Source organism: Schistocerca nitens, chromosome 6 (assembly GCF_023898315.1).
Source record: "Schistocerca nitens isolate TAMUIC-IGC-003100 chromosome 6, iqSchNite1.1, whole genome shotgun sequence".
Lineage (NCBI taxonomy): Eukaryota > Metazoa > Arthropoda > Insecta > Orthoptera > Acrididae > Schistocerca > Schistocerca nitens.
This window is the reverse complement of record NC_064619.1, coordinates 628988350-629013497: the sequence shown is the minus strand read 5'-3', so window position 1 is coordinate 629013497 and position 25148 is coordinate 628988350. Positions and strand designations below refer to the sequence as shown.

General features: G+C 41.4%; 1 protein-coding gene across 2 annotated transcripts in view; it reads right to left on the bottom strand.

The window, feature by feature from the left end:
- LOC126262561 (nuclear factor of activated T-cells 5-like) overlaps positions 1-24439 on the bottom strand; it is a 419353-nt gene extending 394914 nt beyond the window's left edge. For both annotated transcript variants that reach the window (XM_049959258.1, XM_049959259.1), the window contains exon 1: positions 24326-24439. In XM_049959258.1, the coding sequence (XP_049815215.1) occupies positions 24326-24398 (73 nt within the window). In that variant the 5' untranslated portion in view covers positions 24399-24439. The remainder of the gene's footprint in view (positions 1-24325) is intronic.
- Between the last annotated feature and the right edge of the window lie 709 nt (positions 24440-25148).

Below are 25148 nucleotides of genomic sequence, written 5' to 3'. Positions count from 1 at the left end.
AACAACATCATCATGGACTGGGCGGCTGGTCCCGGCGGAGGTTCGAGTCCTCCCTCGGGCATGGGTGTGTGTGTTTGTCCTTAGGATAATTTAGCTTAAGTCGTGTGTAAGCTTAGGGACTGATGACCTTAGCAGTTACGTCCCATAAGATTTCACACACATTTGAACATTTTTTTGAACACACACACACACACACACACACACACACACACACACACACCCTTGACACCCGGCGGGAGGGAGCGCGCAATCCGTGACACGGCGCCTCTAACCGCGCGGCCACTCCGCGCGGCCGTGGAGCAATAAGTATGTGACTAATACGTACATCTATTTTATTTATATCTAATATATCTAATAACCAGTCGGAGATCTCAAAATGCAGTCTTTCATGAACGAAATAATTACGTGTGTATGGGTCACATAAGCTAATGCAGATGGACCTCAAGAGTTCCGACAGTGTGGAAAAAAGAAGAAAAGAAAAATGGAGAGATGTGGAGTTAAAGAAAATATGAGTCGTCAGGTGCTCGTTAAAGCTAGCCATATGAAGTCTGAGTCCCCTTCTGAAGCTGCATTTTGTGCCAACTTTATCCGAGACTACCGCTAGATAGCATTACGGGAACAAAAATTTTCGTATCAGCTGCATTACACTTCTTTTGGAGATACAATTACAAGTTGTAGTCATAATTTCAATTACTTCCTCGGAGAAATTAAGTTACGTAATTAAATCGTTGTTTATCTGCAAGTACATCCCCGCGCCACAGTACCGTAGTACTTCGCTGGGTCCTAAACAAAATTTTGTTGTATGTACTTGCAAATAAAAAAAAATATTTTTTAAAACTTGATCTGCTGAGCAAGATGTATGAAACAGGCGAAATTCCCTCAGACTTCAAGAAGAATATAACAATTCCAATCCCAAAGAAAGCAGGTGTTGACAGATGTGAAAATTACCGAACTATCAGTTTAATAAGTCACAGCTGCAAAATATTAACACGAATTCTTTACAGACGAATGGAAAAACTGGTAGATGTCGACCTCGGGGAAGATCAGTTTGGATTCCATAGAAATGTTGGAACACGTGAGGCAATACTGACCTTACGCCTTATCTTAGAATAAAGATTAAGGAAAGGCAAACCTACGTTTCTAGCATTTGTAGACTTAGAGAAAGCTTTTGACAATGTTGACTGGAATACTCTCTTTCAAATTGTGAAGGTGGCAGGGGTAAAATACAGGGAGCGAAACGCTATTTACAATTTGTACAGAAACCAGATGGCAGTTTTAAGAGTCGAGGGACATGAAAGGGAAGCAGTGGTTGGGAAGGGAGTGAGACAGGGTTGAAGCATCTCCCCGATGCTATTCAATCTGTATATTGAGCAAGCAGTAAAGGAAACGAAAGAAAAATTCGGAGTAGGTATTAAAATTCATGGAGAAGAAATAAAAACTTTGAGGTTCGCCGATGACATTGTAATTCTGTCAGAGACAGCCAAGGGCTTGGAAGAGCTGTTGAACGGAATGGATAGTGTGTTGAAAGGAGGATATAAGATGAACATCAACAAAAGCAAAACGAGGATAATGGAATGTAGTCTAATTAAGTCGGGTGTTACTGAGGGAATTAGATTATGAAATGAGACACTTAAAGTAGTAAAGGAGTTTTGTTATTTAGGGAGCAAAATAACTGATGATGGTCGAAGTAGAGAGGATATAAAATGTAGACTGGCAATGGCAAGGAAAGCGATTCTGAAGAAGAGAAATTTGTTAACATAGAGTATAGATTTAAGTGTCAGGAAGTAGTTTCTGAAAGTATTTGTATGGAGTGTAGCCATGTATGGAAGTGAAACATGGACGATAGCTAGTTTAGACAAGAAGAGAATAGAAGCTTTAGAAATGTGGTGCTACAGAAGAATGCTGAAGATTAGATGGGTAGATCACATAACTAATGAGGAGGTACTGAATAGAATTGGAGAGAAGAGAAATTTGTGGCACAACTTGACTAGAAGAAGGGATCGGTTGGTAGGACATGTTTTGAGGCATCAAGGGATCGCCAATTTAGTATTGGAGGGCAGTGTGGAGGGTAAAAATCGTAGAGGGAGACCAAGAGATGAATACACTAAACACATTCATAAGGATGTAGGTTGCAGTAGGTACTGGGAGACGAAGAAGCTTGCACCGGATAGGGTAGCATGGAGAGCTGCATCAAACCAGTCTCAGGACTGAGGACCACAACAACAACAACAACAACAACAACAACAACATGATTACCCCTCGTGCACTGGCGTGTGTGTACAGAAATGTACAACCTGCTGAATCAAGCCTTATGACATGTAGTCTCCACATCTTTACCTGTTGTACACTTTATTCACCATTCTCTTCGTAAGAAGTACCAGGTGAACGTTGGAGGTCACGGCCAGTATTCTCCATCAACCTTCTCGTCGCAATGAATGAAGGCCGGTGCCTAACGAACTCGTTCACCTCGAGGCCGCACTTTCGCTTTAAAGTTAGAAGTGGATGCAGTTATTACGGCCAGCAATGAAGCCGGACAGAGCTGTGGTATAACGCACACTACCAGATAAGCCACGATAGCTATTCTATTTGCACAAGGAATTTTACAAGTCGACGACCATTTTTAGACAGTCCGAAAATGAATTTGGCTTCCTCGTGAACTTCGGCCCGTTTGAAACGAGGCAGTCGTAAAAGTCGTGTACTCATAAGAACCTGAGCTTCCTTCGGGTAACACCTTAATTGTGCTGGTGTAAGCTGTCGCCAGCACACCGGTCGGCAAAAGTGTAGCGCGAATATCGATAGTAGGTGCTGTATCAAGTGTGCCTGTCACGTGAGAGGCCAGAGGCACGCCGACAAGGAACAGGCCGCTAATGCCCTCTCGATCGCATGTACAGTGTGGTAACTGTAAGACGGCAGAGTTGGGAGGGGAGTGCGGGGAGAGGAGGAAGCAAGCATCGGCTGGCAGCGAGGGAGCCCAGGGGGGGAGGGAGGGAGGGGGGGGGGGCAAGGCACGCCTTCCAGTTGCAGTGCTGGCACTATAAATTGCGCGTCATGCTTACACGAAAGGCTTGGAAGTAAAAACTCGCTTTAAATGTTGTTCGTAAACGAAACTGAAATCGTCATGTACATTAAAATCTATATATAAAAAAATGAATGTATGTATGTTTGTCTACTATGCGCTCACAAACCATTCATCCGATTGCAATGAAACTTCGGTGAATTGTTCTCCGAACGCCTAAAAAGAGTGGACAATGTTTCAACAATCAGGTCACTGTAGCATGCGTAGCGCAACTGATTAGGTAAAAGCTTGCCATCAGCGGGCCCGGGTTCGATTCCTACTGCTCGCAATTTTATTTTCATTTTATTTCATTCCCCGCAATGTTAAACTATTAATTATAAAATTTAAATATACTTAAACAATCTTCCGCACTGAATAAAATTCCGCTATCGTGTCGCGAATGACAGACTGGTTGAAATCATCGATCATTACTTCGATTTCTCCACTTCTCTTCCTACGTTAAAAGAGAGAGAAAGATTTATAAGAAAATGCCTTCTGCACTGCATGTATTTTTTTGAATTTGGAAATGTACTGTAATATGAATGTGTTTCGAAATAATACAGTAAACAGTGGTGTTTCCATACAAAGCAATACGGTAGCGAGGAAAAATGAAATATTAGGTAATTCGGACGAAATAGGGGGCTCCTTCAAAGTGATCGCGAACAAAATATCTGAAATGGAACTCACCTTTTCTTGCCAGGCGTTTGTGGTGATACGCCAGGATGATTCTTGGAAAAATGTTTGAATCTTCCAATGCTACGCATGCTTTGTCCTGTGTATGTAGCAGCTCTCACTGAAGATTTGGTTCAAATGGCTCTGAGCACTATGGGACTCAACTGCTGAGGTCATTAGTCCCCTACAACTTAGAACGAGTTAAACCTAACTAACCTAAGGACATCACAAACATCCATGCCCGAGGCAGGATTCGAACCTGCGACCGTAGCGGTCTTGCGGTTCCAGACTGCAGCGCCTTGAACCGCACGGCCACTTCGGCCGGCACTGAAGATTTGTAAATGGTGTGAAGCAATTTTTTCTGCTCCCTTTCCCTTTCGCAGCATTCAATCACACGTAATATAATTTTGCGAGCATCGCTACGTAATACTGGTTTCCGTCTAACCGTAGGCCTACCGGTAGGGGTTGTTGGCGACTCCCGAGATGGGCCAGCAACTGCCTCTTCACTCATTTTGATAATGTTTCGCACAACTGCACAATAAAAACACGCAGAACAGTACAGTGCAAAACAATAACGAAGCAGACGACAATGGCTACCTACGTAATGTTGGCAGCAGTCGAAACCGCGTGCCTACCGAAGCCTCCCGACGTTTACAGACTTCTACCGATTCAGAACTAGGGAGAGGTCTGCCATCTAAAACTTTACATACTGTATTTAGGCCGCCGCCGTCGCCGCCGCTCACCGGAGGGCCTCACTGTTGCGCGAGTAGCGACCACGCACCAGCAGCAAAAGAAGCAAGAAGAACAAATCATTGACACCAAGAAGGCAATCCAGAAACGAGAAGAAAGAAAATTTCATAGGCAGCTGCAGGAACAGCAGTATAGGCAGCTTAACCTACGAAACACCCAGGCAAGAAGCCTTAAGAAGTCACGACCGGCGGTGGGCCTCACTAACACTACAGTTTGGCGTCTGTCAGCTGCGGCGCGCGCTCCGCTCACGTCACTCGTTACGACAGTGCATAGCGACCAGATTAATGAGACTAAAGTTTGTAATAGCCAGATTACCGATATTGTCTGAAAGAGGACTATTACTGATGAGCTTGTACCTCACAACATAGACTCTATTCTAGATAAGTAAAATTGCCAGTTCTTGTAAATAAAGAACCGTTTTAATCCACCTGTCCATTTGTGTGGTAGAAAGAGGATACCGGCCACCCGTAACAACATCCTCTCCCTTGTTTGCAACGGCAGGCTACAAGACTCGACATTATTTACAACGCTGAAAATGGCAGCGTATAGGATGCAGGTTCCGAAGCGTATCACGCCACTACTGGGGATAATTGTACAGAGTCATCAAAATATGGAAAGATACTTAACGTAAGCCGAGAAATAGGACGAAAGGCTGACAATGAAAGATTGAGCCAGGCTGGAGGTGTGCGCAGACACCTAATGGCTAATAAGGCGACTACTCATGAAAAGTAAGAAATATAATTTCGAGCCCACTCTGCCAAAAATTTTCACTTGTCACCCTGTAGATTCAGCCTCTGCTCCACTGTTTGCACAGGTATCATTTCACGTCACTACGCCTTCATTTATTTCACCCTCATCGATCCATTCATTTGAATGCACTTAATTCATTTTGAAACACAGGACTCCTGAACAAGAGGAGACAACGACTTGCTTCTATCTTAACTTCTTATGTACTGTAATAGAGATGATGCGTAATTATGAAATAGCTTCAAATTCTGAGGTCAGAAAACCATTCTCAAGATTTTCAGGGGAATCTTGAAACATTTCGCAAGACAACTGAATAGTTATTACTGTTGAACTCCTGTCGTGGAATGTGGTGTAAATACAAACACTACGTCAACTTTGCGTAGTTCTCCTTTAAATGTGGATAATTGCGAGACGTGCACACACTCAGAAGGCGAAATGTGTTTTAATAATTATAATAATTTCGTGTGTCTCAACGGGCCTGGCACAAGTCTTTCAATTGCACACCACTTCGCCGATTTGCGCGTCCCTATCCAACGGGGGAGAGGAGACCTACAGTTTAACGTGGAATCTGAACCGTGTGCCGTTTCCGGCGTCTCGTTACGTCGTTGGGAGGTGAAAGCTAGGTTAAAACGCGAACTGAAAAATTCATACCGGGATACGGTCTCGCGAAAGAGTTTATTAACCGACATCAATACAAGTGACTAACTATTGGGCTATGTCATGTTAAAATATGCAAAGCTAACGCTGCTACACGCTATGAAATGGAGCGAACGCAGAATAAATTGCAAAGAGGTCGTATGGAACAGTCAGATTTGTTGAAATGGTAAATCTAGCAGTGAAGAAGAATGAACAGGAAAAAAAGACTACTGAATTGTCCAGAACCAGCGAATAAATTCCAACCACAGCAAATTAATAATACCAACCCTAACTCTAAAGAACCTGACGAAATCAAAATAAGTAAGCAAATTACGAGACTTAAAAACAATAAAGCAACCGGAGAAGACGGTACAGTTGCCCAACTACTAAAATCAGCTGGCCCTAAGACTATAAAAGAGATCACTCAATTAATACGACATATCTGCCAAACTGAGAAAATACCCGAGGACTGGAAAACTGCGCTAATTCATCCATTGCCTAAAAAAGGGGGCAGAGCCGATGTCAATAATTACCGAGGAATCTCTGTTCTCCCGGTCGGATACCAAATTCTCTCGCCATGTTTACTTGATCGAGCCCAAGAACAGTTACAAACTAAAATTGGTGAATACCAAGCAGACTTTAGATCAAACAGGTCCTGCCTAGAAAAAAATTCTTAATTTAAAAGTAATCCTAAGACAACAAAGCATTTCTCGTAACAATATTGTATGTACATTTGTGGATATTAAAAAGACTTACGACTAAGTTGATCGTGAATCTCTTTTCCAGATTTTAAAGGAACAAGGGCTAGATAATAATACTCTAACAATGATTACGGAAACATTAACTGACGCTAGCTCTACAGTTAAATTCACGGGAGAAATTTCTGAACCATTTGACATAAAGACGGGCGTTATACAGAGAGGTGGACTCTCCCCATTACTGTTTAACTATGTTTTGGAAAAGGTAATTACAGAGTGGAGAGAGCAAAAGTCAGAATAGATTGCTTCAGCTTTTCAGATGATCTGGCAATTTTAACTAGGGATATTGCCACAGCTCAAAAACAAATTGAAATTCTTAAAGAAGTTGCGGAAAAGTAGGACTACAAATATCATTCAAAAAACGGAACACATCACATGCAACAACCAAGCACCAAAGTTTTTGAACACGAAATGTGGAAAAATGAAAGGGGTTTCTCAGTTTAAATACTTGGGGAAATTATACAAGTAAACGGCATGGAAAAAGCAGCAAACGAAGATCGCTGTCAAAAAATGGCAACCGCATACAGATTAACACAAAATATTTACAACAAAAGATCACTTTCTAAATTCAGTAAACTTAGGCATTACAGCACTGTAGTCTAACGTGAACGTCTTTATGGAACAAGAACTTCAATTTTAAATGGAAAGAGGGATATTGAAGAAATTCAAAAGAAAGAAAGGTTATTAGGAAAATATTAGGCTCCGAAATTACTGACGTAGAAACTTATAAGCTGAGAAGTAATAAGGAAGTAGAAGAGTACAAAGAAATGGTGACATGACAAAACGAAGACTTAAATTTTATGGGCACATTAAAAGAATGGCACCCAATAGGTCAACAAAACAAATAGCAGAATTCTACGATAACAGAAGTAAGGCCAAAAATGCGCCAATGAAATGGATCGCTGCGGTTACCCGGTATAACTCAGGTAGACGTTACGGATAGAAAAACATTCAGACAAAAGATATTTGATTGGTTGGTTAGTCAGAGGGAAGTTAGAAAACAGACTGGAACACCGTAGTCTGATGAAAGAAAGAAACTTTATTATGAAAGGATGAAACAAATTTGGACACAAAGGAATGCCAACCATCAAAAGCGACATTGATGGATTTTAACTCGGGTGGTCCTATTGGGGCCATACGTGAATAATAATAATAACATGATTGCAATACAGGATCAAACAATAAACACCAGATATTACAGCAAGCATATTATTAAAGATCCCAATACCACAACAGATAAATGCAGTCTTTGCAAACAACAACTAGAAACAGTAGATCACATCACAAGCGGATGTACAACACTAGCAAACACAGAATACCCCAGAAGACATGACAATGTATCAAAAATAATACATCAACAACTTGCCATACAACATAAACTAATAAAACAACACGTTCCCACATACAAGTATGCACCACAAAATGTACTGGAGAATGATGAATACAAATTATACTGGAGCAGGACCATTATAACAGATAAAACAACACCACATAACAAACCTGACATCATACTCACCAATAAAAAGAAGAAATTAACACAACTAATCGAAATATCCATACCCAATACAACAAATATACAGAAGAAAACAGGAGAAAAAATTGAAAAATACATCCAACTGGCTGAAGAAGTCAAGGACATGTGGCATCAGGATAAAGTTGACATTATACCAATTACACTATCAACTACAGGAGTCTTACCACACAATATCCATCAGTACATCAACGCAATACAGCTACATCCAAACGTATATATACAACTACAGAAATCTGTAATTATTGATACCTGTTCAATTACCCGAAAGTTCCTAAATGCAATGCAACATATACCGTACAGTTAAAAGGAAGTCACGCTTGATCAAGGTCCGCGTCACTTCCCATTTTTAACCAGACCTAAGGTCTGAGAAAGGAAAGAAGAAGATAATAATAATAATAAATTATTATTATTATTATTAAACGTAAGGAAACAATATGTAAAAATCTACTACTGGAACGCACGCACAATCTATTACTCAGAAATAGGGGTTGTGTTGGAGAATATTCTTAACATCTCATGAGGCGACAGGATTACGAATGAAAAAGTCTTCAACGACGCAGAAGGAGAATGAACTTCGTGGAGGGTTGTCACGAAAAGGAACATGTATCGAAATATCTCAAGCAAAATTGACATAAATAATGAACAAGGAAGACCTGGGGTTTAGTATACGACGCAAATAACACAAGATTTTTAGTTCACAACACAGCCAGAATTGAAAAAACTTATATAAAAAGTGGTAAGTGGAGGGGTTGGTGTTTTCAAGGGATAACTACTGTAGGGGTGCAGCGCTCGTGTGACCCATTCTCGAGTATTTCGGATTGTTGCTAAGTCCGCCAAAAACGAACCAGTCGAAGGAATATTTATAGCGATATAAGCAGCCAATTACTTCTCACGTCAGTATTAAGGAAGTATTCCGCCGGAGGAAAGGTGACATTCTTCTCCACAAAAATTGATGGTAAAAGTTACAGCAGCAGTACACCACAGACTGTCAAACGAATTTGCAAAACCTGGTATTTATTTTGAGGAACAGGTGTACACCAGTTTCCAGAGGGTACTCATCAAAGTATCAGAACACCTATTAGTGGAGATTAATATGGGATGCGTCCTCCTTTCGCCTTCATGACGGCTTTAACTCTACTCGGGACATTTCAATGGTATCGCTGAATGTCTATCGAGGGGTGGCAGCCCATTCTTCCCCAAGAGTTGAAACCAGAGAAGACAGTGCTGTTAGAAGCCTGGGTCTGGAGCGACGTCGACATGCTATCTCATCCCAAAGTTGTTCGAAGTCACTCAGCTCTCCTGACGGACCCATTCTGCTATTATTGCTTTTCTACTGACAACACAATACTCCTCTCCCCGGCTACTTCTATGGCGGCGAATCCGCCTCTAGTGACCTATAGTGGTCAATTCCGCATCACATAGGGGCGGCCCAGATGCTTTTGATCAGAAAGTGTATGTAGATGTATATCCAAACATTGCTACAAGGGTTGCCCGGAAGGTAATGTATCACTTTTTTTTTTTTTTTTCCCTCAGCCGAACGCCAACGCGAAACTTCACGTATATATCATCTGAAGTCTTCTGAGTGAGCGAAACAAGTTTAGGTGATTTACGTTACAAGCAACGTGCCGTCATTGAATGTCTCACTGCAGAGAAAGAAACTGTGGGGAATGTTCACAAACGCTTGTGCAAAGTCTGTGGAGCATCTGTTTTCGACAGAAGCATACTTAGTCGCTGGGCAGGCGGTTCCGTGGAGCTCCACGATATGCAGCGGTCGGGGAGACCATCCACGGCTGTCACACCTGACACAGCTGACCTAGCCCCGTCGGACTTCCACTTGTTAGCCATTGAAGGATGCAATTCGTGGATAGCATTTTGAGGACGATGAGGAGGTTATTCACACAGACAAGCATTGCCTCCGCCAACAGGACAAGTATTGGTACCGACAGGGCATACACGCCCTTGTTTCGCGCTGGAGGAAGGCAATAGAACGGGATGTGTAGATAAAACACCATTGTTTCGAGTGTGTAATTCTCATTATGTTCAATAAAGAACTGTCGAAGAAAAAAACGGTGCATTACTTTCTGGGCAACCCTCGTACGAGGGATGTTAAAACTAAGTACAGTCCATTTGAAACATTTCAAAGAAGAGCTGCGCATTTCGTCGCGGGCGCCTTTCATGATAGAGAGCATCACAGAGATGCTAATCTAACTACAGTGGCAGACGCTATAAGGGAGGCATTCTGCGTCATGGTAGCGAGGTTTACTTTCACGATTCCGAGAGCCTAATTTCCTAGCAGCCTTGCGCAGTATGCTAATCTTTCCCGCATACATCAGTGCCACGGTCATGGCGATAAAATATGAGAAATTCGAGCTAGTGCGAAGGCTTACCAACAGTCGTCCTTCCACGAACCACTCGTGGCCGGAACATGGAAGGTGAAAACGACAGCAGTATTTGTCACACCCGGTAACGCGGGTTGTGGGGGGTTACACATGTACACTATTGGTCACAATACGCAGACCGCCACTATAATGGCAGACCGAGAGTATTCTGCAGTAACGGCAGAACTAATAGGCAAGGAGAACTCTGTGACTACGAACGTGGACTAGTCACTGGATGTCACGTAAATAACAAATGCATCAGGGATCCTTCACCACTTCTGAAGCTGTGAAACGAACGCGCGAAGGAACAGTCACAGCTAAGGCAAAACCAGGCACACCTAACGTACTGGCGGACAGGGAGTGTCGAATATCGCGGAGAGTAGTCGTAAAAAATTGCACGAAATCAACGGATGGAATCACTCGTGAGTTCCAAAGTACCAGCAGCCCATCTATCGCAATGACCGCTTTTAGGGAGTGATAAAGAATGAGTTATAATGGCCGGGCAGCTACTCGTAAGCCACAAATTTCTGTAGTAATGCTGAACGACACTTAAGGTTGTGTAGAGAAACGCCACTGGGCGGTGGATGGCTGACGACGAGCGATATGGAGTGATGGATCAGGCTATACCCTGCAATCCGACTGAAGGGTCTGGCTTTGGCTAATGCCTGGAGAACATTACCTGTCTTCACGTGTACTGCCAACACTGGAGTACGGAGTGATCCTCGTGGTTCGAGTGTAGTCCCCTTACTACGCTTAAGGAAAGTATAAATGCGCAACGGTATCAACAATGGAACAGTTCGGACACGATGACTGTATCACCCTGTCATAAACAGCGTCTGTGAGGCAATGGTTTGTGGACAACAACATTCCTGAAACGGACTGGCCTACCCAGAGTCCCTACCCGAACCCAATGGAACACGTCTGGGATGAGTTAGAACGTCGCCACACCTCAGCGACCAACAACACTACCTTCTTTGGTTTCGTCTCCTGAAGAGTGCGCTTCCATTCCTCACTGAATGTGTCTCCAGCAGTGTCAAAAAATGGTTCAAATGGCTCTGAGCACTATGGGACTTAACATCTGTGGTCATCAGTCCCCTAGAACTTAGAACTACTTAAGCCTAACTAACCTAAGAACATCACACACATCCATGCCAGAGGCAGGATTCGAACCTGCGACCGTAGCGGTCGCGCGGTTCCAGACTGTAGCGCCTAGAACCGCTCGACCACCCCGGCCGGCCATCTCGCAACGAATTGAATAGAAACTCGCTAAACAACTCGCTACGATCATGTTTAATGCTCGCATTAGCGACGGCATTCGCAGCAGAGCTTTCCGAACACGTCTGAACGCTCATTAGCTGTCGGAGAATGCGTGGCGTAGATGCGCGGAACAAGCCTAAACTCGACCGCCATCGTTCATAACTCTTACTATAATGTCCACTAACAGGCGTCCTGATACTGATGATCATGTAGTGTAGATATGAAAAGTAGTCACTCATGTAACTATAGCTGTCTTACGATTACCCCAGTACTGAAGGATCAGCTGAACACACTAAATACGTTTATGCAGCTGATAACAGCCCACAACGCTTTAAAGGACTTGGGGCATTTAGGATCACGAGTGTACGATAAGACTAGGGTTGCCATATATAGCTGGGACCTCGTCGGAACTCTCTGAGATGGAGGTGTAGAAATGTAGTAAATATTTTACTTAATATAATTACTTTTTATTTAGAACGCGATTACGCGGAATCTGTTGCTGTAGAAGTAGTTGGTATACCATATTTTTCGGAAGATTTCACCTTTTTCAGCAAGTTTTCTTCTCACTTTTTGCGTATTTGTAAAACTCCATGCAAGTCTGCTTGTAGTTAAGCTGGCACAGTAAGACTGATTCCACAGTCCCTGGCGCAGTCGATTTATTTCGTCAGTCCACTGGACTGACATCAGCGAAAATACCCTTTTCACAGTGCGTTGTGCTCGGTATAGAAACCAAATACTCGCATATTTTTTGGCAGTTGGCATTTGTGTTTTGCAAAATCGGAAGGAAAGCCGGTGACTGTCGCGATATATCGGGACAGATGGCAACCCTAGGATTAGACGTAAAGCAACCGTCAGCAGAGGGTAAAAATGCGAAGAATGTTTGTACACAGCACACTTACTGGAAGCCGAATAACCACAAGAAATTTAGTGTGGCGGCAAACGAAGATACTGAGTTCGAGTTAAGAAAATAACAGAAAAAATGACGTAATGCGTCGGGCCACGCAGAGTCACACCACCGAACTTAACAGGAACATCGTGGCAACAGTTCGGACAGTTTTGTAGTACGACGAGAAAGTGCCTGTCAGATGAAACCTGATTTGCAGGAGCATCATCAGACATTTGTTGACGAAGATGGTTTCGGTTTACGACCAGTGAGAAACAGGACCGGTTTAATCAACAAGCAGTTAAATACACGTAGCGGAAAAGCCTGAATATTGACTTTTTGTTTTACATACTTCATAGGACCGACCACCCATTGTGACAAACTGGAATCAGAAACTTTCATAACCTAAACAGGTTCTAAGTCTACATGAATGTACAGGAAGGAAATTTATATGAAGTCAGAAACCAACAATCGGACACTGCAACAGTAGCCTGTATTTCATAACGCTATAGAACTGTGTGTCGCAGAACACAGTTGTTCGATTGTTGACAGTAAGCTACGAACTAGTTGCAAGAAGTTCGCTACCACCCTCATCAGCACCGTTTGAGGTCACGGAAGTGTAATGTAGAAAAGGAAATTTATATGGCAACAGGTGGGGCAAAGTTTCAGCCTGTTACCCGAAATATAACTGGGGTAAATTTAGAGACTTGGTGCACCTACTGCTTTCATCTTACATTCTGCATTACGGACCAAGGACAACAAAGGAACTGCAGCTCCAACACAGACATACGCCGGCCGCGGTGGTCTCGCGGTTCTAGGCGCGCAGTCCGGAACCGTGCGACTGCTACGGTCGCAGGTTCGAATCCTGCCTCGGGCATGGATGTGTGTGATGTCCTTAGGTTAGTTAGGTTTAAGTAGTTCTAAGTTCTAGGGGACTGATGATCACAGCAGTTGAGTCCCATAGTGCTCAGAGCCATTTGAACCATTTGAACAGACATACGGACAAAATAATTTCTCCTGTACGGGAAAGGCAGCCGGCGTGAACGTACGACCCACACTGCGCCACAGACTGCAGAAAAGTTTGCGGAGCCAATGCTGGATCCATAAAAACTAAGTCACACACTCGAAAGGACGACTCCTCATTTCCAAGAGCAGTATAAAACGAACGAAACAAGGAACATAAACCACTGTTTTACGCATAGAAAACAAAGAAGTTATTTCTTTGGCGATAACATTGCCCATCGGCCAAGTAATGGTAGATGTTCTTCAGTCCCTTGTTCTCCTTGTATAAAGATACCGATTTAGCAGTCATCAACTCACGCACGTGTTCAACTTACGTCATCATGATGGAGACTACTCAGGAAAGTGGAACGGTCATCTAATTTGGCCACGCACGTCTCTCTTAACTGAGGACGCCTCAAAGCTGAGGTCTGCGCTCGCCTTCCTGGCTTTATCCAACAATAAACGGGAGTAACACGACGAGTGAAAAATGACTAAGCAAGAGTAGCTAGAGGGCAAACGTAAGTTTCAGAAATACGCATAAGTAGGGGAGAGATAGATATCGCGTACAAAAAAATTAAAGAGGTCTTTGGAGAAAAGCGAAGCAGGTGTGTATGTATATCACGAGCTCAGAGGGAAAACCAGCAAAAAGCACAGTTGGGAAAAGTGAAGGGTAAAAGGAATATAAAGAGGGGCTATACAAGATAAATGAACGTGAAGGCAATTTCATTGAAAGAGAAGAGGACGTATCTGAAGATGAGATAGGAGTTATGCTACTGCAAGAAGAAATTGACGGAGCGCTAAAAGACCTAACCCAAAACAAGAGCCCTGGACGACATTCCCTCAGAATTGCTTATATCCTTGGTGTGCAAGATATCCGAAACGGGAAAAGTACCTTCAGACTTGAAGAAGACTGTAAGAATTCCAATTCCAAAGAAAGCATGTGTTGACAGGTGCGAATATTACCGAAGTAATCAATTTGATAATTCACGGCTGCAAAATACTGACACCCATTATTTACAGAAGAATGGAAAAACTGGTGGTAGCCGACCATGCAAACCATTCTTCCGACTAAAGATCACGACAATAAGTCAAAAAGTCACCGCCCTCATCGGCTTCAATAGCCGAGACCCCACATCGCCCATACATCAACCGAAAAATGTCACTGGCAGAGGACGACACGGTTGCCCGTCGTCACTGAATAGTCGGTCAGGGCAGAAGAGCGGAGCTGGTGATAAAGGTAGCTTGTTTGTACCTTCTGCTCTGCTTGTTTAATGCGACTGTATTTGCTCTTTAAAAATGGAAGAATTTTGTGTGCTTTTGATTTGTATCTCCCTTCCAAAGGTGCAGGAGAGAGAGGTGGGAGGGAGTAAGAGGGGCAGAGGGAACTCGGAAGGGAACAGTTTGATGTTCCACCGGGGTTGAAGTCATAACAGACAGTGAACTGTCTCGGAAATGCACGAGGATAGGGGAGAAGCAGCTACTGCGGTTTTGTTAAAGAAACCGTCCCAGCATTTGCGGTACGTGGTTTCCTAAACGAGCAATCATTTTTGCAGTATCATGTTCGCACGTGTTGGCTTCATTAATTCAATGTACCACACCTAACTGTTGCTTGATGTACGGTCATCACTACTTTGACGATCATTTCACGTTCGTGTGCGCTGATGAAATGAGTAGCAGAACAACCATAGAACATGGGTTTGTTCGTTTTACTGTAACACATGGCATGTGGTCGTTGAAAGCTCGAAATGTGCTGGAAACCTTGAGCCGGGCGCGCTAGGCAAACAAGTTATCTGGCTAGCACCACCTACTTCGGGCGCGACTACGAAATAAACACGGCGCACAGGCCACTGGTAGGGCTGCAGCCAAAAAGGGGGAAAGCTAGTTATTCCTTGGATAGTCTTACTGCGACTAGCGTCTTTGAATTACTACAGACTGCAGCACTGAACGCCAAAGCAGGTGTGGCATAAGTAGCGTGCTGTAAATGGTTACGTCTTTTAGTAATGTTCAGTAGTATGTTTATAGCTAAACACATGCTGTCAGGTATTCGAACTTCCGGAAAGCCTTCGATACTGCTCCCCCTGTCACACAGGAAACAAAATAAGTGCTCTTCTGGCATTTGAAATTTACTGCTGGATAAAAATGCATCTACTTCTCCGTGCATTACCTTTCCTCATCTCTTCATATCCAGCAAAATACAGGGTGTCCCAAAAGGTATTTACAACTTCAATGTCATGTAAATGTGCTTGTAATTCACTTAGAGAAAAAAAAAGTAGTTTGATGCATCCACTCAGTTTTTTTTATGTTGAAGATAATGAAAAAATGTTTTGCATTTCCAGGTGACATGGGCATAAATGAAAAAGCTTTTTCTTTGTTATTGCAGGAGCAGCATAAATGAATCGAAGAATGGAGTCTGCACGGAAAAAATCGAAGTGTGTAGGATGGTTTATTGAAACGAAGTCAAGACACCCAAGTTTTGAGAAATTCCAGAACGCGATACGGAAAACCACCACCCTCTAGACCATCTGTAAGAAAATGTCATGGAAACAGGGAGTGTTGATCTAACGAACCATGGGGGCAGACCATGGAGAAGCGTCGAAGATACGGAGAGAATTCGACAACTTTCTCGGCGTTCCCCACAGACTGTGCACCGTGTACTCCGAAAGTGTCTTCACCTGTTTTCGTACAGGCAGAAATTGTTACAGGAAATGAAACCAGATAACAAGCCAAATCTTGCTGCACTTAACTCGGGATATTATTGCACGTGTAATAGGAATGAACAGGTCAGAACGAGTTCGGACCGAGTTGGAATATCGATACGATACTGTACGTGGCACAATGGGAGCTCACGTAGAACTCTATAGAATCAGAATAAAACTTTTTCATATGGTGCACCAGACAAACGTTACTTTTTCCCATGAGTTAATTACAAGTCGAGTTATATGACATCGAAGTTGTAATGCTGCTTTTGGGGCACCCTGTACGTCCTTGGTAAAGCCATCATATTTTAGCCTGGTCAAATGTCCCACCCAACTCCATTTTATTCTCAATGCAGTCATACTCCAATGTGTTCTCCGGTCGATTTGTTTATTTTCTAGTCTCTTCGAAGTCCTTTCATGCACCTATTCACCGCTCGCAGTGAAAACCTGTTTCACATTTAAATCCCACCTTTCACAGCCACAAGTGACAACTCGTAACGCACACTGACTTCGAACTTTCTTTTTGTAACACATTGGGTTCTTCGAGTTTAATACTCTTTTTAATTTAAAAAACACGGAAAAGGAAACTAAGTATATGTTCGCTGACGAACAGTTTGGATTTAGGAATGGTAAAGGCACCAAAGAAGCAATTCTAATGGTACGCTTTCTAACGGAGGAAAGACTTAGAAAAAAATCAAAAGACGTTCAAAGAATTTGCCGACCTAGACCGTGTGTTCGATAATGTAACATGGTGCAAGATGTTCCAAATTCTCAGGAGAGTAAGAGCCACAGGAATCCTGGAGCAGCGATAAGAATGGAAGACCAGGAACGAAGTACTTGGGTTAAAATGGATGTAGGACAGGGATGTAGTCTTTCCCCCCTGCTGTTCAATCTGTCCATCGAAGATTCATTGGCAGAAATAAATGAAAGACTGAAAATTGCTCGGCATTATGGGGCTCGTATCAGACAGGATTGATAGAAGAATAAGAGAAGATAACAAAGAACAACAACATGTTTCGTAAGCGCAAAACCGTCACGAACACGCTCCAGTGGCAGATGCTGCAAGAAAGGCATTCTGCACCACGGTGAGGTTTACTGTTAAAATGGTTCAAATGCTTCTGAGCACTATGCGACTTAACTTCTGACGTCATCAGTCGCCTGGAACTTAGAACTAATTAAACCTAACTAACCTAAGGACATCGCACACATCCATGCCCGAGGCACGATTCGTACCTGCAACCGTAGCAGTCGCTCGGTTCCAGGCTGTAGCGCCTAGAACCGCACGGCCACTCAGGCCGGCTTACTGTTAAAAGTTCCGCGTGCGTGTGTTCCTTGAAGAGTCAATCAATGTATTGCTGCCTTTTACGTATATCTCGCGAAAAGGAGATGATGATAAAATTACAGAGATACGAGTCCATACTGAGGCTAACCGGCAATCGCTCTTCCTGCGAACCATTCGAGACTGGAGCAGGAAATGGGGGTAGTAACATTGGTAGACAAAGTATTTGCGGATTATAGATGTAGGTGTATAAGGTTCAGGAGTGGGATTAAAGTTCAGGCTGAAAGGATACCACTGAAAAGATTCGATGATGACCACGCTATCGTAAATGAAAATTAGGATAAACTCCAGAAACTGTTGAATGGAATGAATAGTCTAATGAAAACCGAATATGGGCTGAGAATAAACTTACGAGGAGTATCAGAAATGAGATTACCTGCAAACTTAACATTAAAATTGTGGATCACGAAGTAGACGTAGTGGAGGAATTCTCCTATCTTGGAAGCAAAATAATACATGACAGACGAAATAGGGAAGACATAAAAAGCAGAATGACCCAGCCAAAGAAGGCGTTCCTGTTGAAACGAAGTTTACTTGCATCAAATACTGGTTTTAATTTGAGGATTAAATTTCTGAAATGTACGCTTGGAGCACAGCATTGTATAAAAGCGAATTATTGGCTTGTCTAAACATGGAAGAGAATCGAAGCTTTTGGCGCGTGATGTTAGGGAAGAATGTTGAAAATTAGGTGGGAGAAATGAAGAGATTCTCAGCAGAATCGGCGAGAAGAGGAACATATGGAAAACATTGACAAGAAGAAGGGGCAGGATGATTGAACATGTGTTAATCGTCAAGGAAATAACTTCGTCGCATGACTTGCATGGGGCATGATGTCTATCCTTATGTCGTTCTTAATAAATAGGAAACAGGATCTGGTGTGAAAGTAGTGTTCGGAATGATTCAAGGACGCGTGGTAGGACCGCCGCTCTTCGATTTACAAATGAGGTGACAGGTAACGTTTCCAGCTCTCTGAAGCTGTCGCAGACGATTCGTTTGTGTGCAGACAGGTCACGTCGTTAGAAAATCGTTAGGAAATACGGGAAGACTAACAAATGATTAGCGCTTGGATCTAAGACTAATAGCTCAACTCCATACGAATGTAGTGGTAAGCAATGGACTTAAGTAAATAAAACGATGCGTAATCGATTGGCAACGCTATCGACAGTCACTAGTCACAGCTGTAAAGTATTTAGGAAATTCAATATGAAGTGATTTAGGGCCGAATGGCTACACAATATTGTAGCTTTGAGGAAGGTAGAACTTACATTGTGATTTGTTGGCTGAATCCTAAGGAACTTTAGTTCACAGACGAAACCATTGTCTGGCAAATTATTAAGTAATATCTGTCGGCAAGGGGCAATTCCGAAGTCGCATTGACGGAAGAGGTATTAGAATTCTAAGAACAAACGGTTTGATTATTCGCGGATTTGGTTAGTCAGTGCGACAGCGTTACACAAATACTCGACAAACTCGATTCGAAAACGCTACGAGAAAGGCGTTGCGCAGTGCAGTGTCTTGAATCGAACTGTAGGGCCTATGTTCCCACACGATTCAAGAAATATACTACCTCTGCTAACGTACAAGGTTTATACACAGAGGCATCAAACAATCGTGCGTACCATCTGTGAAAGGAATAGGAAAAACAAGTGCGTGTGAGCCGTGAGAATTGTGGAATACAAACGTACTCGTCCCACGGTCGCCATCATAGTGGTGGGCTAAGGTACACACAACAACAGGGAGAAAACCTGACTGCTGGAAATACATAATCCATTCGCTGTGTTCCGTTGATTCTGTCAAAAATAGTGTTCACAGACGTGGAGCGAGTCAGGGCATACATTAATAAATATGATGCTATTCGTGTTTGAGCGAGCTTAAGTTTATCTAATAAATTAGATGGAATGATGCCACTTAAAAAGAAAAACTACTGTTTTCTCTGTTATAATAAATAGTTGTTTATCTTACATCATCCTCTACAATAGCACAGAAGCCGATAGCGATAACGACGCTTTAGAGAAGCATAAAGCGTTTGCTGATTAAACAACGCTGTCCCCAATTCATAGACTTTGTTAAGGAGTTAGTGTAGACGACGGAAGCAGCGTAACAGACCTTCGCCCTACGGAGTTTATCTCACGAAGCCACCTGTGAATTCCTACTGCTGCAGTTTAAAAACGGCAGTCTGTAGCTGTGTTAAAGATTTAGCTCTGTGGCCTCTCGCTTCGACTTCAGGAGGTTGTTTACAATTCTGTGCCCGGCAGCAGAACTAGGTTAGATGTCGCAACCAAAGGCGCCGACCACACAGCCACGTGAACATTCTTTCCTAGTGGACCTCTTTGCGAGAGGAAAGCATGATCACTAGTTCAAGTTCTACCGTAGCAATCATAACGTTGTATCCCGACAATCTAACTATACCGCAACCACAACTGTGTCGCAAAAGACTCAGATCGGGAATGGCTATTATCGCGAATCGTAAAATCCCTTTCCTGTGTGGTGAAAATTGTGATGAGTTTCAGAATCAGTGCTTCTGCTACGATAAGGATGACCCTGGTGATTACAGTGATGGTTTCAATGTAGGTAAAGGAATAACCAATACCTTAACAGAAAATACATTTATCTGCGTAGAAACCATCATCATAATGACATGGGTCCCAAGTAAAGTTTCGTAAAACTTCTGTGGATGTTTGTCATCAGAAACCTATATGAAATTCAGGCCACTCTTGCACTCTGTAATAATGAAACCGAAATGCTTTCATTATATAAATACTTGAGGTGTCAAATAAACCATAGTTTCTCTGAAGAATTGTGTTGCAGGATTCAACAGGCCAGAAGTTCTTTCCAGAAAATGAATGATATTACAACTAATCGTAACATAAGTATCATTACATTTCACACTCAACTACTTTGATGTTATGTTTTCATTATCTTAAACTATGGAGTTAAGCCATGGACACTTACTGCAGTATGCAGTAAGAAATTTAACACATTTGAAATGTGGGCACATCAAAGAATATTAAGGATAAAATGGGCACACAAAGTCACAAATGCAACAGCACTTTGGCATATGAATGAACGTTTAGAAATTTTCAATACCATTATGAGAAGAAAACTCTAATAGTTTGGCCATACAGTTCGTATCAACAAATAATACCTTTTCAAATAATACTTCAAGGAAAGATTGATAGATGTGATACAGGACACACAAGATTATTCTGGCAAAAGAACTGTAGTGAGTGGCTGGAACTGAGCACAGAATCACTGTTCAGAAAAGCCAGTTCATGCTCCTGACACCAGTATTCTTGGAGGACAAGGCATTAGAAGAAGAAGATGATGATGATGATGATGAAGACGAAGACCTGAACCTACTGAAGTATATATGCTCTGACATACAATGTTTGTATCTGGTGGGTATGCTCAGTAACCAGTTTAAACCATAAGTGAAAACAAATAAATACGTTGACACCAACATTTATAAGATATCTTGCATTAGTTCTTTATCACTGATCAATGTCAGACATTGACAGTTGGGAGTCAATAATACTTTTACTTTAAAGAGTACTGTTCTGCCATGCAAATTAACAAATATGTTCATAATAACTGTTTACTAAACAATGTTTGGTATTTTACTATGTTACTGCTATCCTTCAACATTTGAAACACTTCAATTCAAACTTTCCATAGTTTGTATTCATAGAAGGAAATAAGTTCAATATACCAAAAAAGGTACAATCATAACAAAGTAGACATTTCCAATTGAGTAGGCAATTAGAACAGAATTCCAGACATATGTAAGGAAGTAACATCAAACGACCATAAGACTGATACAACAGATTTTCCCAAAAACTCTCCCAAAAATGTAAAATTTGCACACAGTTGGTTCACCAGTCCTATTCCACAATGTCCTACATGTATAGTTAAAAATATCTGCATTTTTGATTGATTGGCATTTTATTTATTCCCTATCATTGAACAATATTTAGTTTTTCATTTTAGTTCATCTGTAAATCATAAGTGATTTCATTTTTGTGACAAATAATCCAACCCTAAAAATCAGTGAATTCAAAAAAGTTGATAATTAACAATCTTAGGACCACCATTTTAATTCAATACAACAATGTTTTCTTTGTAGTTTCATGGATATAGAGAATGCTTATGAGAAAGTCCATGAAAGGAAATATGGAGACACATGAGGAAAAATTAGGTAAGACACACATTAAAACGTAAGAACAAGGTAATGAAGCACCATAAGTTGGCAGAATGGACAACAGTCCAAGTTGGTTCGGATGAATAATCTCTAATCACCCCTTACATCTTCAAATTAATTATGGACATCCCATCAGAATGGCACATATAGCCTACCAAACTCCATAGTGCAGACTATTTGCAGAAAATAAGAATGACATGAAGTGCATTCAGTAACCCTAGAAATGAGTACCAAAGGACACAGGGCTTACAATTAGCGAAACGAAAATGGAATACCTGCATCTGGGGAGTGAGGGAGGTGCAATGCTCCTAATGAACACAAGTGTAAAAACCAAAGAAATGGTGTACAAAACAGCTGTATGGAAGTTAGTAACTTCAGTATTAAGAAACAGTGCTAGAGGTTATAAGTAGCCGAGATGGATAGAGCTGCCAGATTGGAAAGCGTTGTGGATTAGAAAAGTGGAAGATATTGTTTAAAAAAATTATTTTTATGTTCACTAAAGTCCAGTGGAGAAGACATCAGATGTATGTGCATGTCATAAGGAGAGATCAGACTAACACTGCAAAAGTGTAATTAAGAAGGCTCCAAGGAAACAGGAAGTGGAAAAAGCAGATCAACATGCAGGCAGAAAAATAATGAGATAATACACAGGACTGGGGTGCATGGAAAAAAAAATGCAAAAGTTAGGTCCTGCATAAAGGAGGAAAAGATGAAGCAGAAAATAAATTTATTCATATTATCATCTATCTACAAAAATTAGCATCCTGATAGCTATCCACCTGGATCCTTCATGTATGTAGCACTTAATTTATGTCTGCAGCATTGGTCATAATGTAAACTAGTAAATACCTGTTGGTTTAAAATTATTTTTTGTAGAAGATAATTCTTTCTCCACTGACTACTTAAATTATTCAATTACTTCACAATGTTATTACATCTGTGTATACCCAACTGAAGACTAACTATATGAGCAGATTATAGCATTTTTTCTCATTCAAGAAAACTGTGTGATGATAATGAGCAAAAACAAAAGAATGGAAAAGAAATTCACGTCAGTCAAAAACACAAGCCCAGCATGTAAAACTGAAACAAGCACCATAAAGGAAAACACTACAGGAAATTACCAAACACTAATTTAAAAAGCAAATGAATGATGCAAGGAATGACATTCCTCATTACACAAGCAACTCATCTATGGCAGACATATGGGTCAGTATTATGACAAAAATTATGATGGAGAGCAGGGTAGGAAGACATTAGATGCCAGCAATATTTCACTGAAATCTTTCACATATCTGTTAGCACATTTCTTTTATTACCCCTGAGGCATGGCACAATAACTTTAGTTAATGAGGAAAAAACTCACTGAGTGTGTCTGACGTGTCAATAACAACTAAATGAAGCACTTTGCTCAAGTAGCTTGAACGCTCACATATTTCATCAAATATTCAGTACAAAGGTGTACACTTGAAGTATGGAAAACAATCTAACTTTTTTGCCTTATCTTAAACTAATCTTTCTTGAAGCATCTACTGTCAACATATCATTCGTATACAAAAATATTTATTGTGCACACATTACAGCGGCTAAATTCTGATGTAACTAAGATATCTGGTTAAGCTGTAGGCTATTTTCTTCACATATGTGCATTTCAGCCTGCCTGTTTGGAGGCACACCACGTCTTGTAAGAGGCACAGCACGTTTTGTATATCTCTTACAGCATTCGGCTTCCTCGGCGTATTCTTAGGATCAACCAACCATTGCGACACGTTGGAATCCAGAAGTTTTAAGAGCTCTGCTACTGCAACCTCTTCAAATGCTATGGATAAATTAGCTATATTACGCATGTATCCGGATCAAAATATGCGACAGCATATATTTCTCCGTCTATGGAACAGTCTGGTGCACAACATGAATCGTTGATTTATAATAGATATATTATCTGCTCTCTCTCATCAGCACATTGAATAAAAGTTATATTTACTACACGGCGCATTACACACTGAAGTAAGTACAGTACTGTACTGCATCGCGTAACTAGTAAGTCAATTATTATCAGTATTATACGAACTGAAACAGACCAGGAGATGGTCCATGTGGTCTGGTTGAAAAATTCGCATTGCCCAATTGTAACTCAAACAAAATTGTACTTAAAGGCGAGCCGTCGTTCGTCGTGAGAAAAAAAAATGTAAATATACAACAAAGCTCATTAAAACGTAAATTCGACAACGCTTACAAATCAAGTAAACAAATCGGCAAACAAAGTCTTCACGGAGCGCATGATGCTTGTAGTAATACGTCTGCCACATGTAACATCGCTACTAATTAAAAACAATCTACAATGTACCCAAAATGCGTCATAAAAATATTATCATGCGTAGACGCCATCTTTGTTGATCTATAGTTCATGAGTCACTCACCGGCGCCCCGTTGTTGCTTCCCAGCACCATTGGTCTTCTGTTTCTTATCACTTTGAGAATATTTCAGTAACATAATTGAACGTGATATTCACTTTATCATCTGTTTGTAACAACGTATAATTATTATATTAGAACACTACTGGATGATTCACAAACAACGTTGCTGACAGCAACTCGCAAACGTCCATTATCCTTCTTTGGCCAGCTGACTCTCTATTGGCCTTGTCATTGGCTACTGTGTGTGACGTCTAACGAAAACAGAATCGTTCTGCTAATATGAAATGGAGCTAAATACGAACACGATAGTAATGCAGAGTGGAACCGTTTGTAATGGTTGTAATCAGAAGAAGCGGCAGAAAATTTGAAAAGTACTACAAGTCGAAATGCTGCGGAATTTATCGCTCTTTATATGCTAAATTACATATGAAAAGGCGAATACATAAATAACATTTGTAGCAACTGTAAAACTGTAGGGTTACACTTTCATTTACATTTACATGATTTAAATTTACGTATTATATCACATATAAACCAGAACGATATCCGCAACAGGATCTAATTTTAAACCGCAACGAATTTCGTATTTTCATACCTGAGCTGCTCTGTAAGCTTCCACAAAAAGCCACCTGTTGTTGCACCAGCACTATTGTTTATTTCAGGCATTTGATCACATCAGCAGCACAAATTTATAGTTCAGTCCACAACAATACAAAATTAAAAATGCATACCATATAGGTACTCAACACTACCCATCTGGGTTTGAAACTTCTGGTCAAAACCATAGGTGTAAGAGAAGTTTTCAATGAAATGCAATCACCACAGA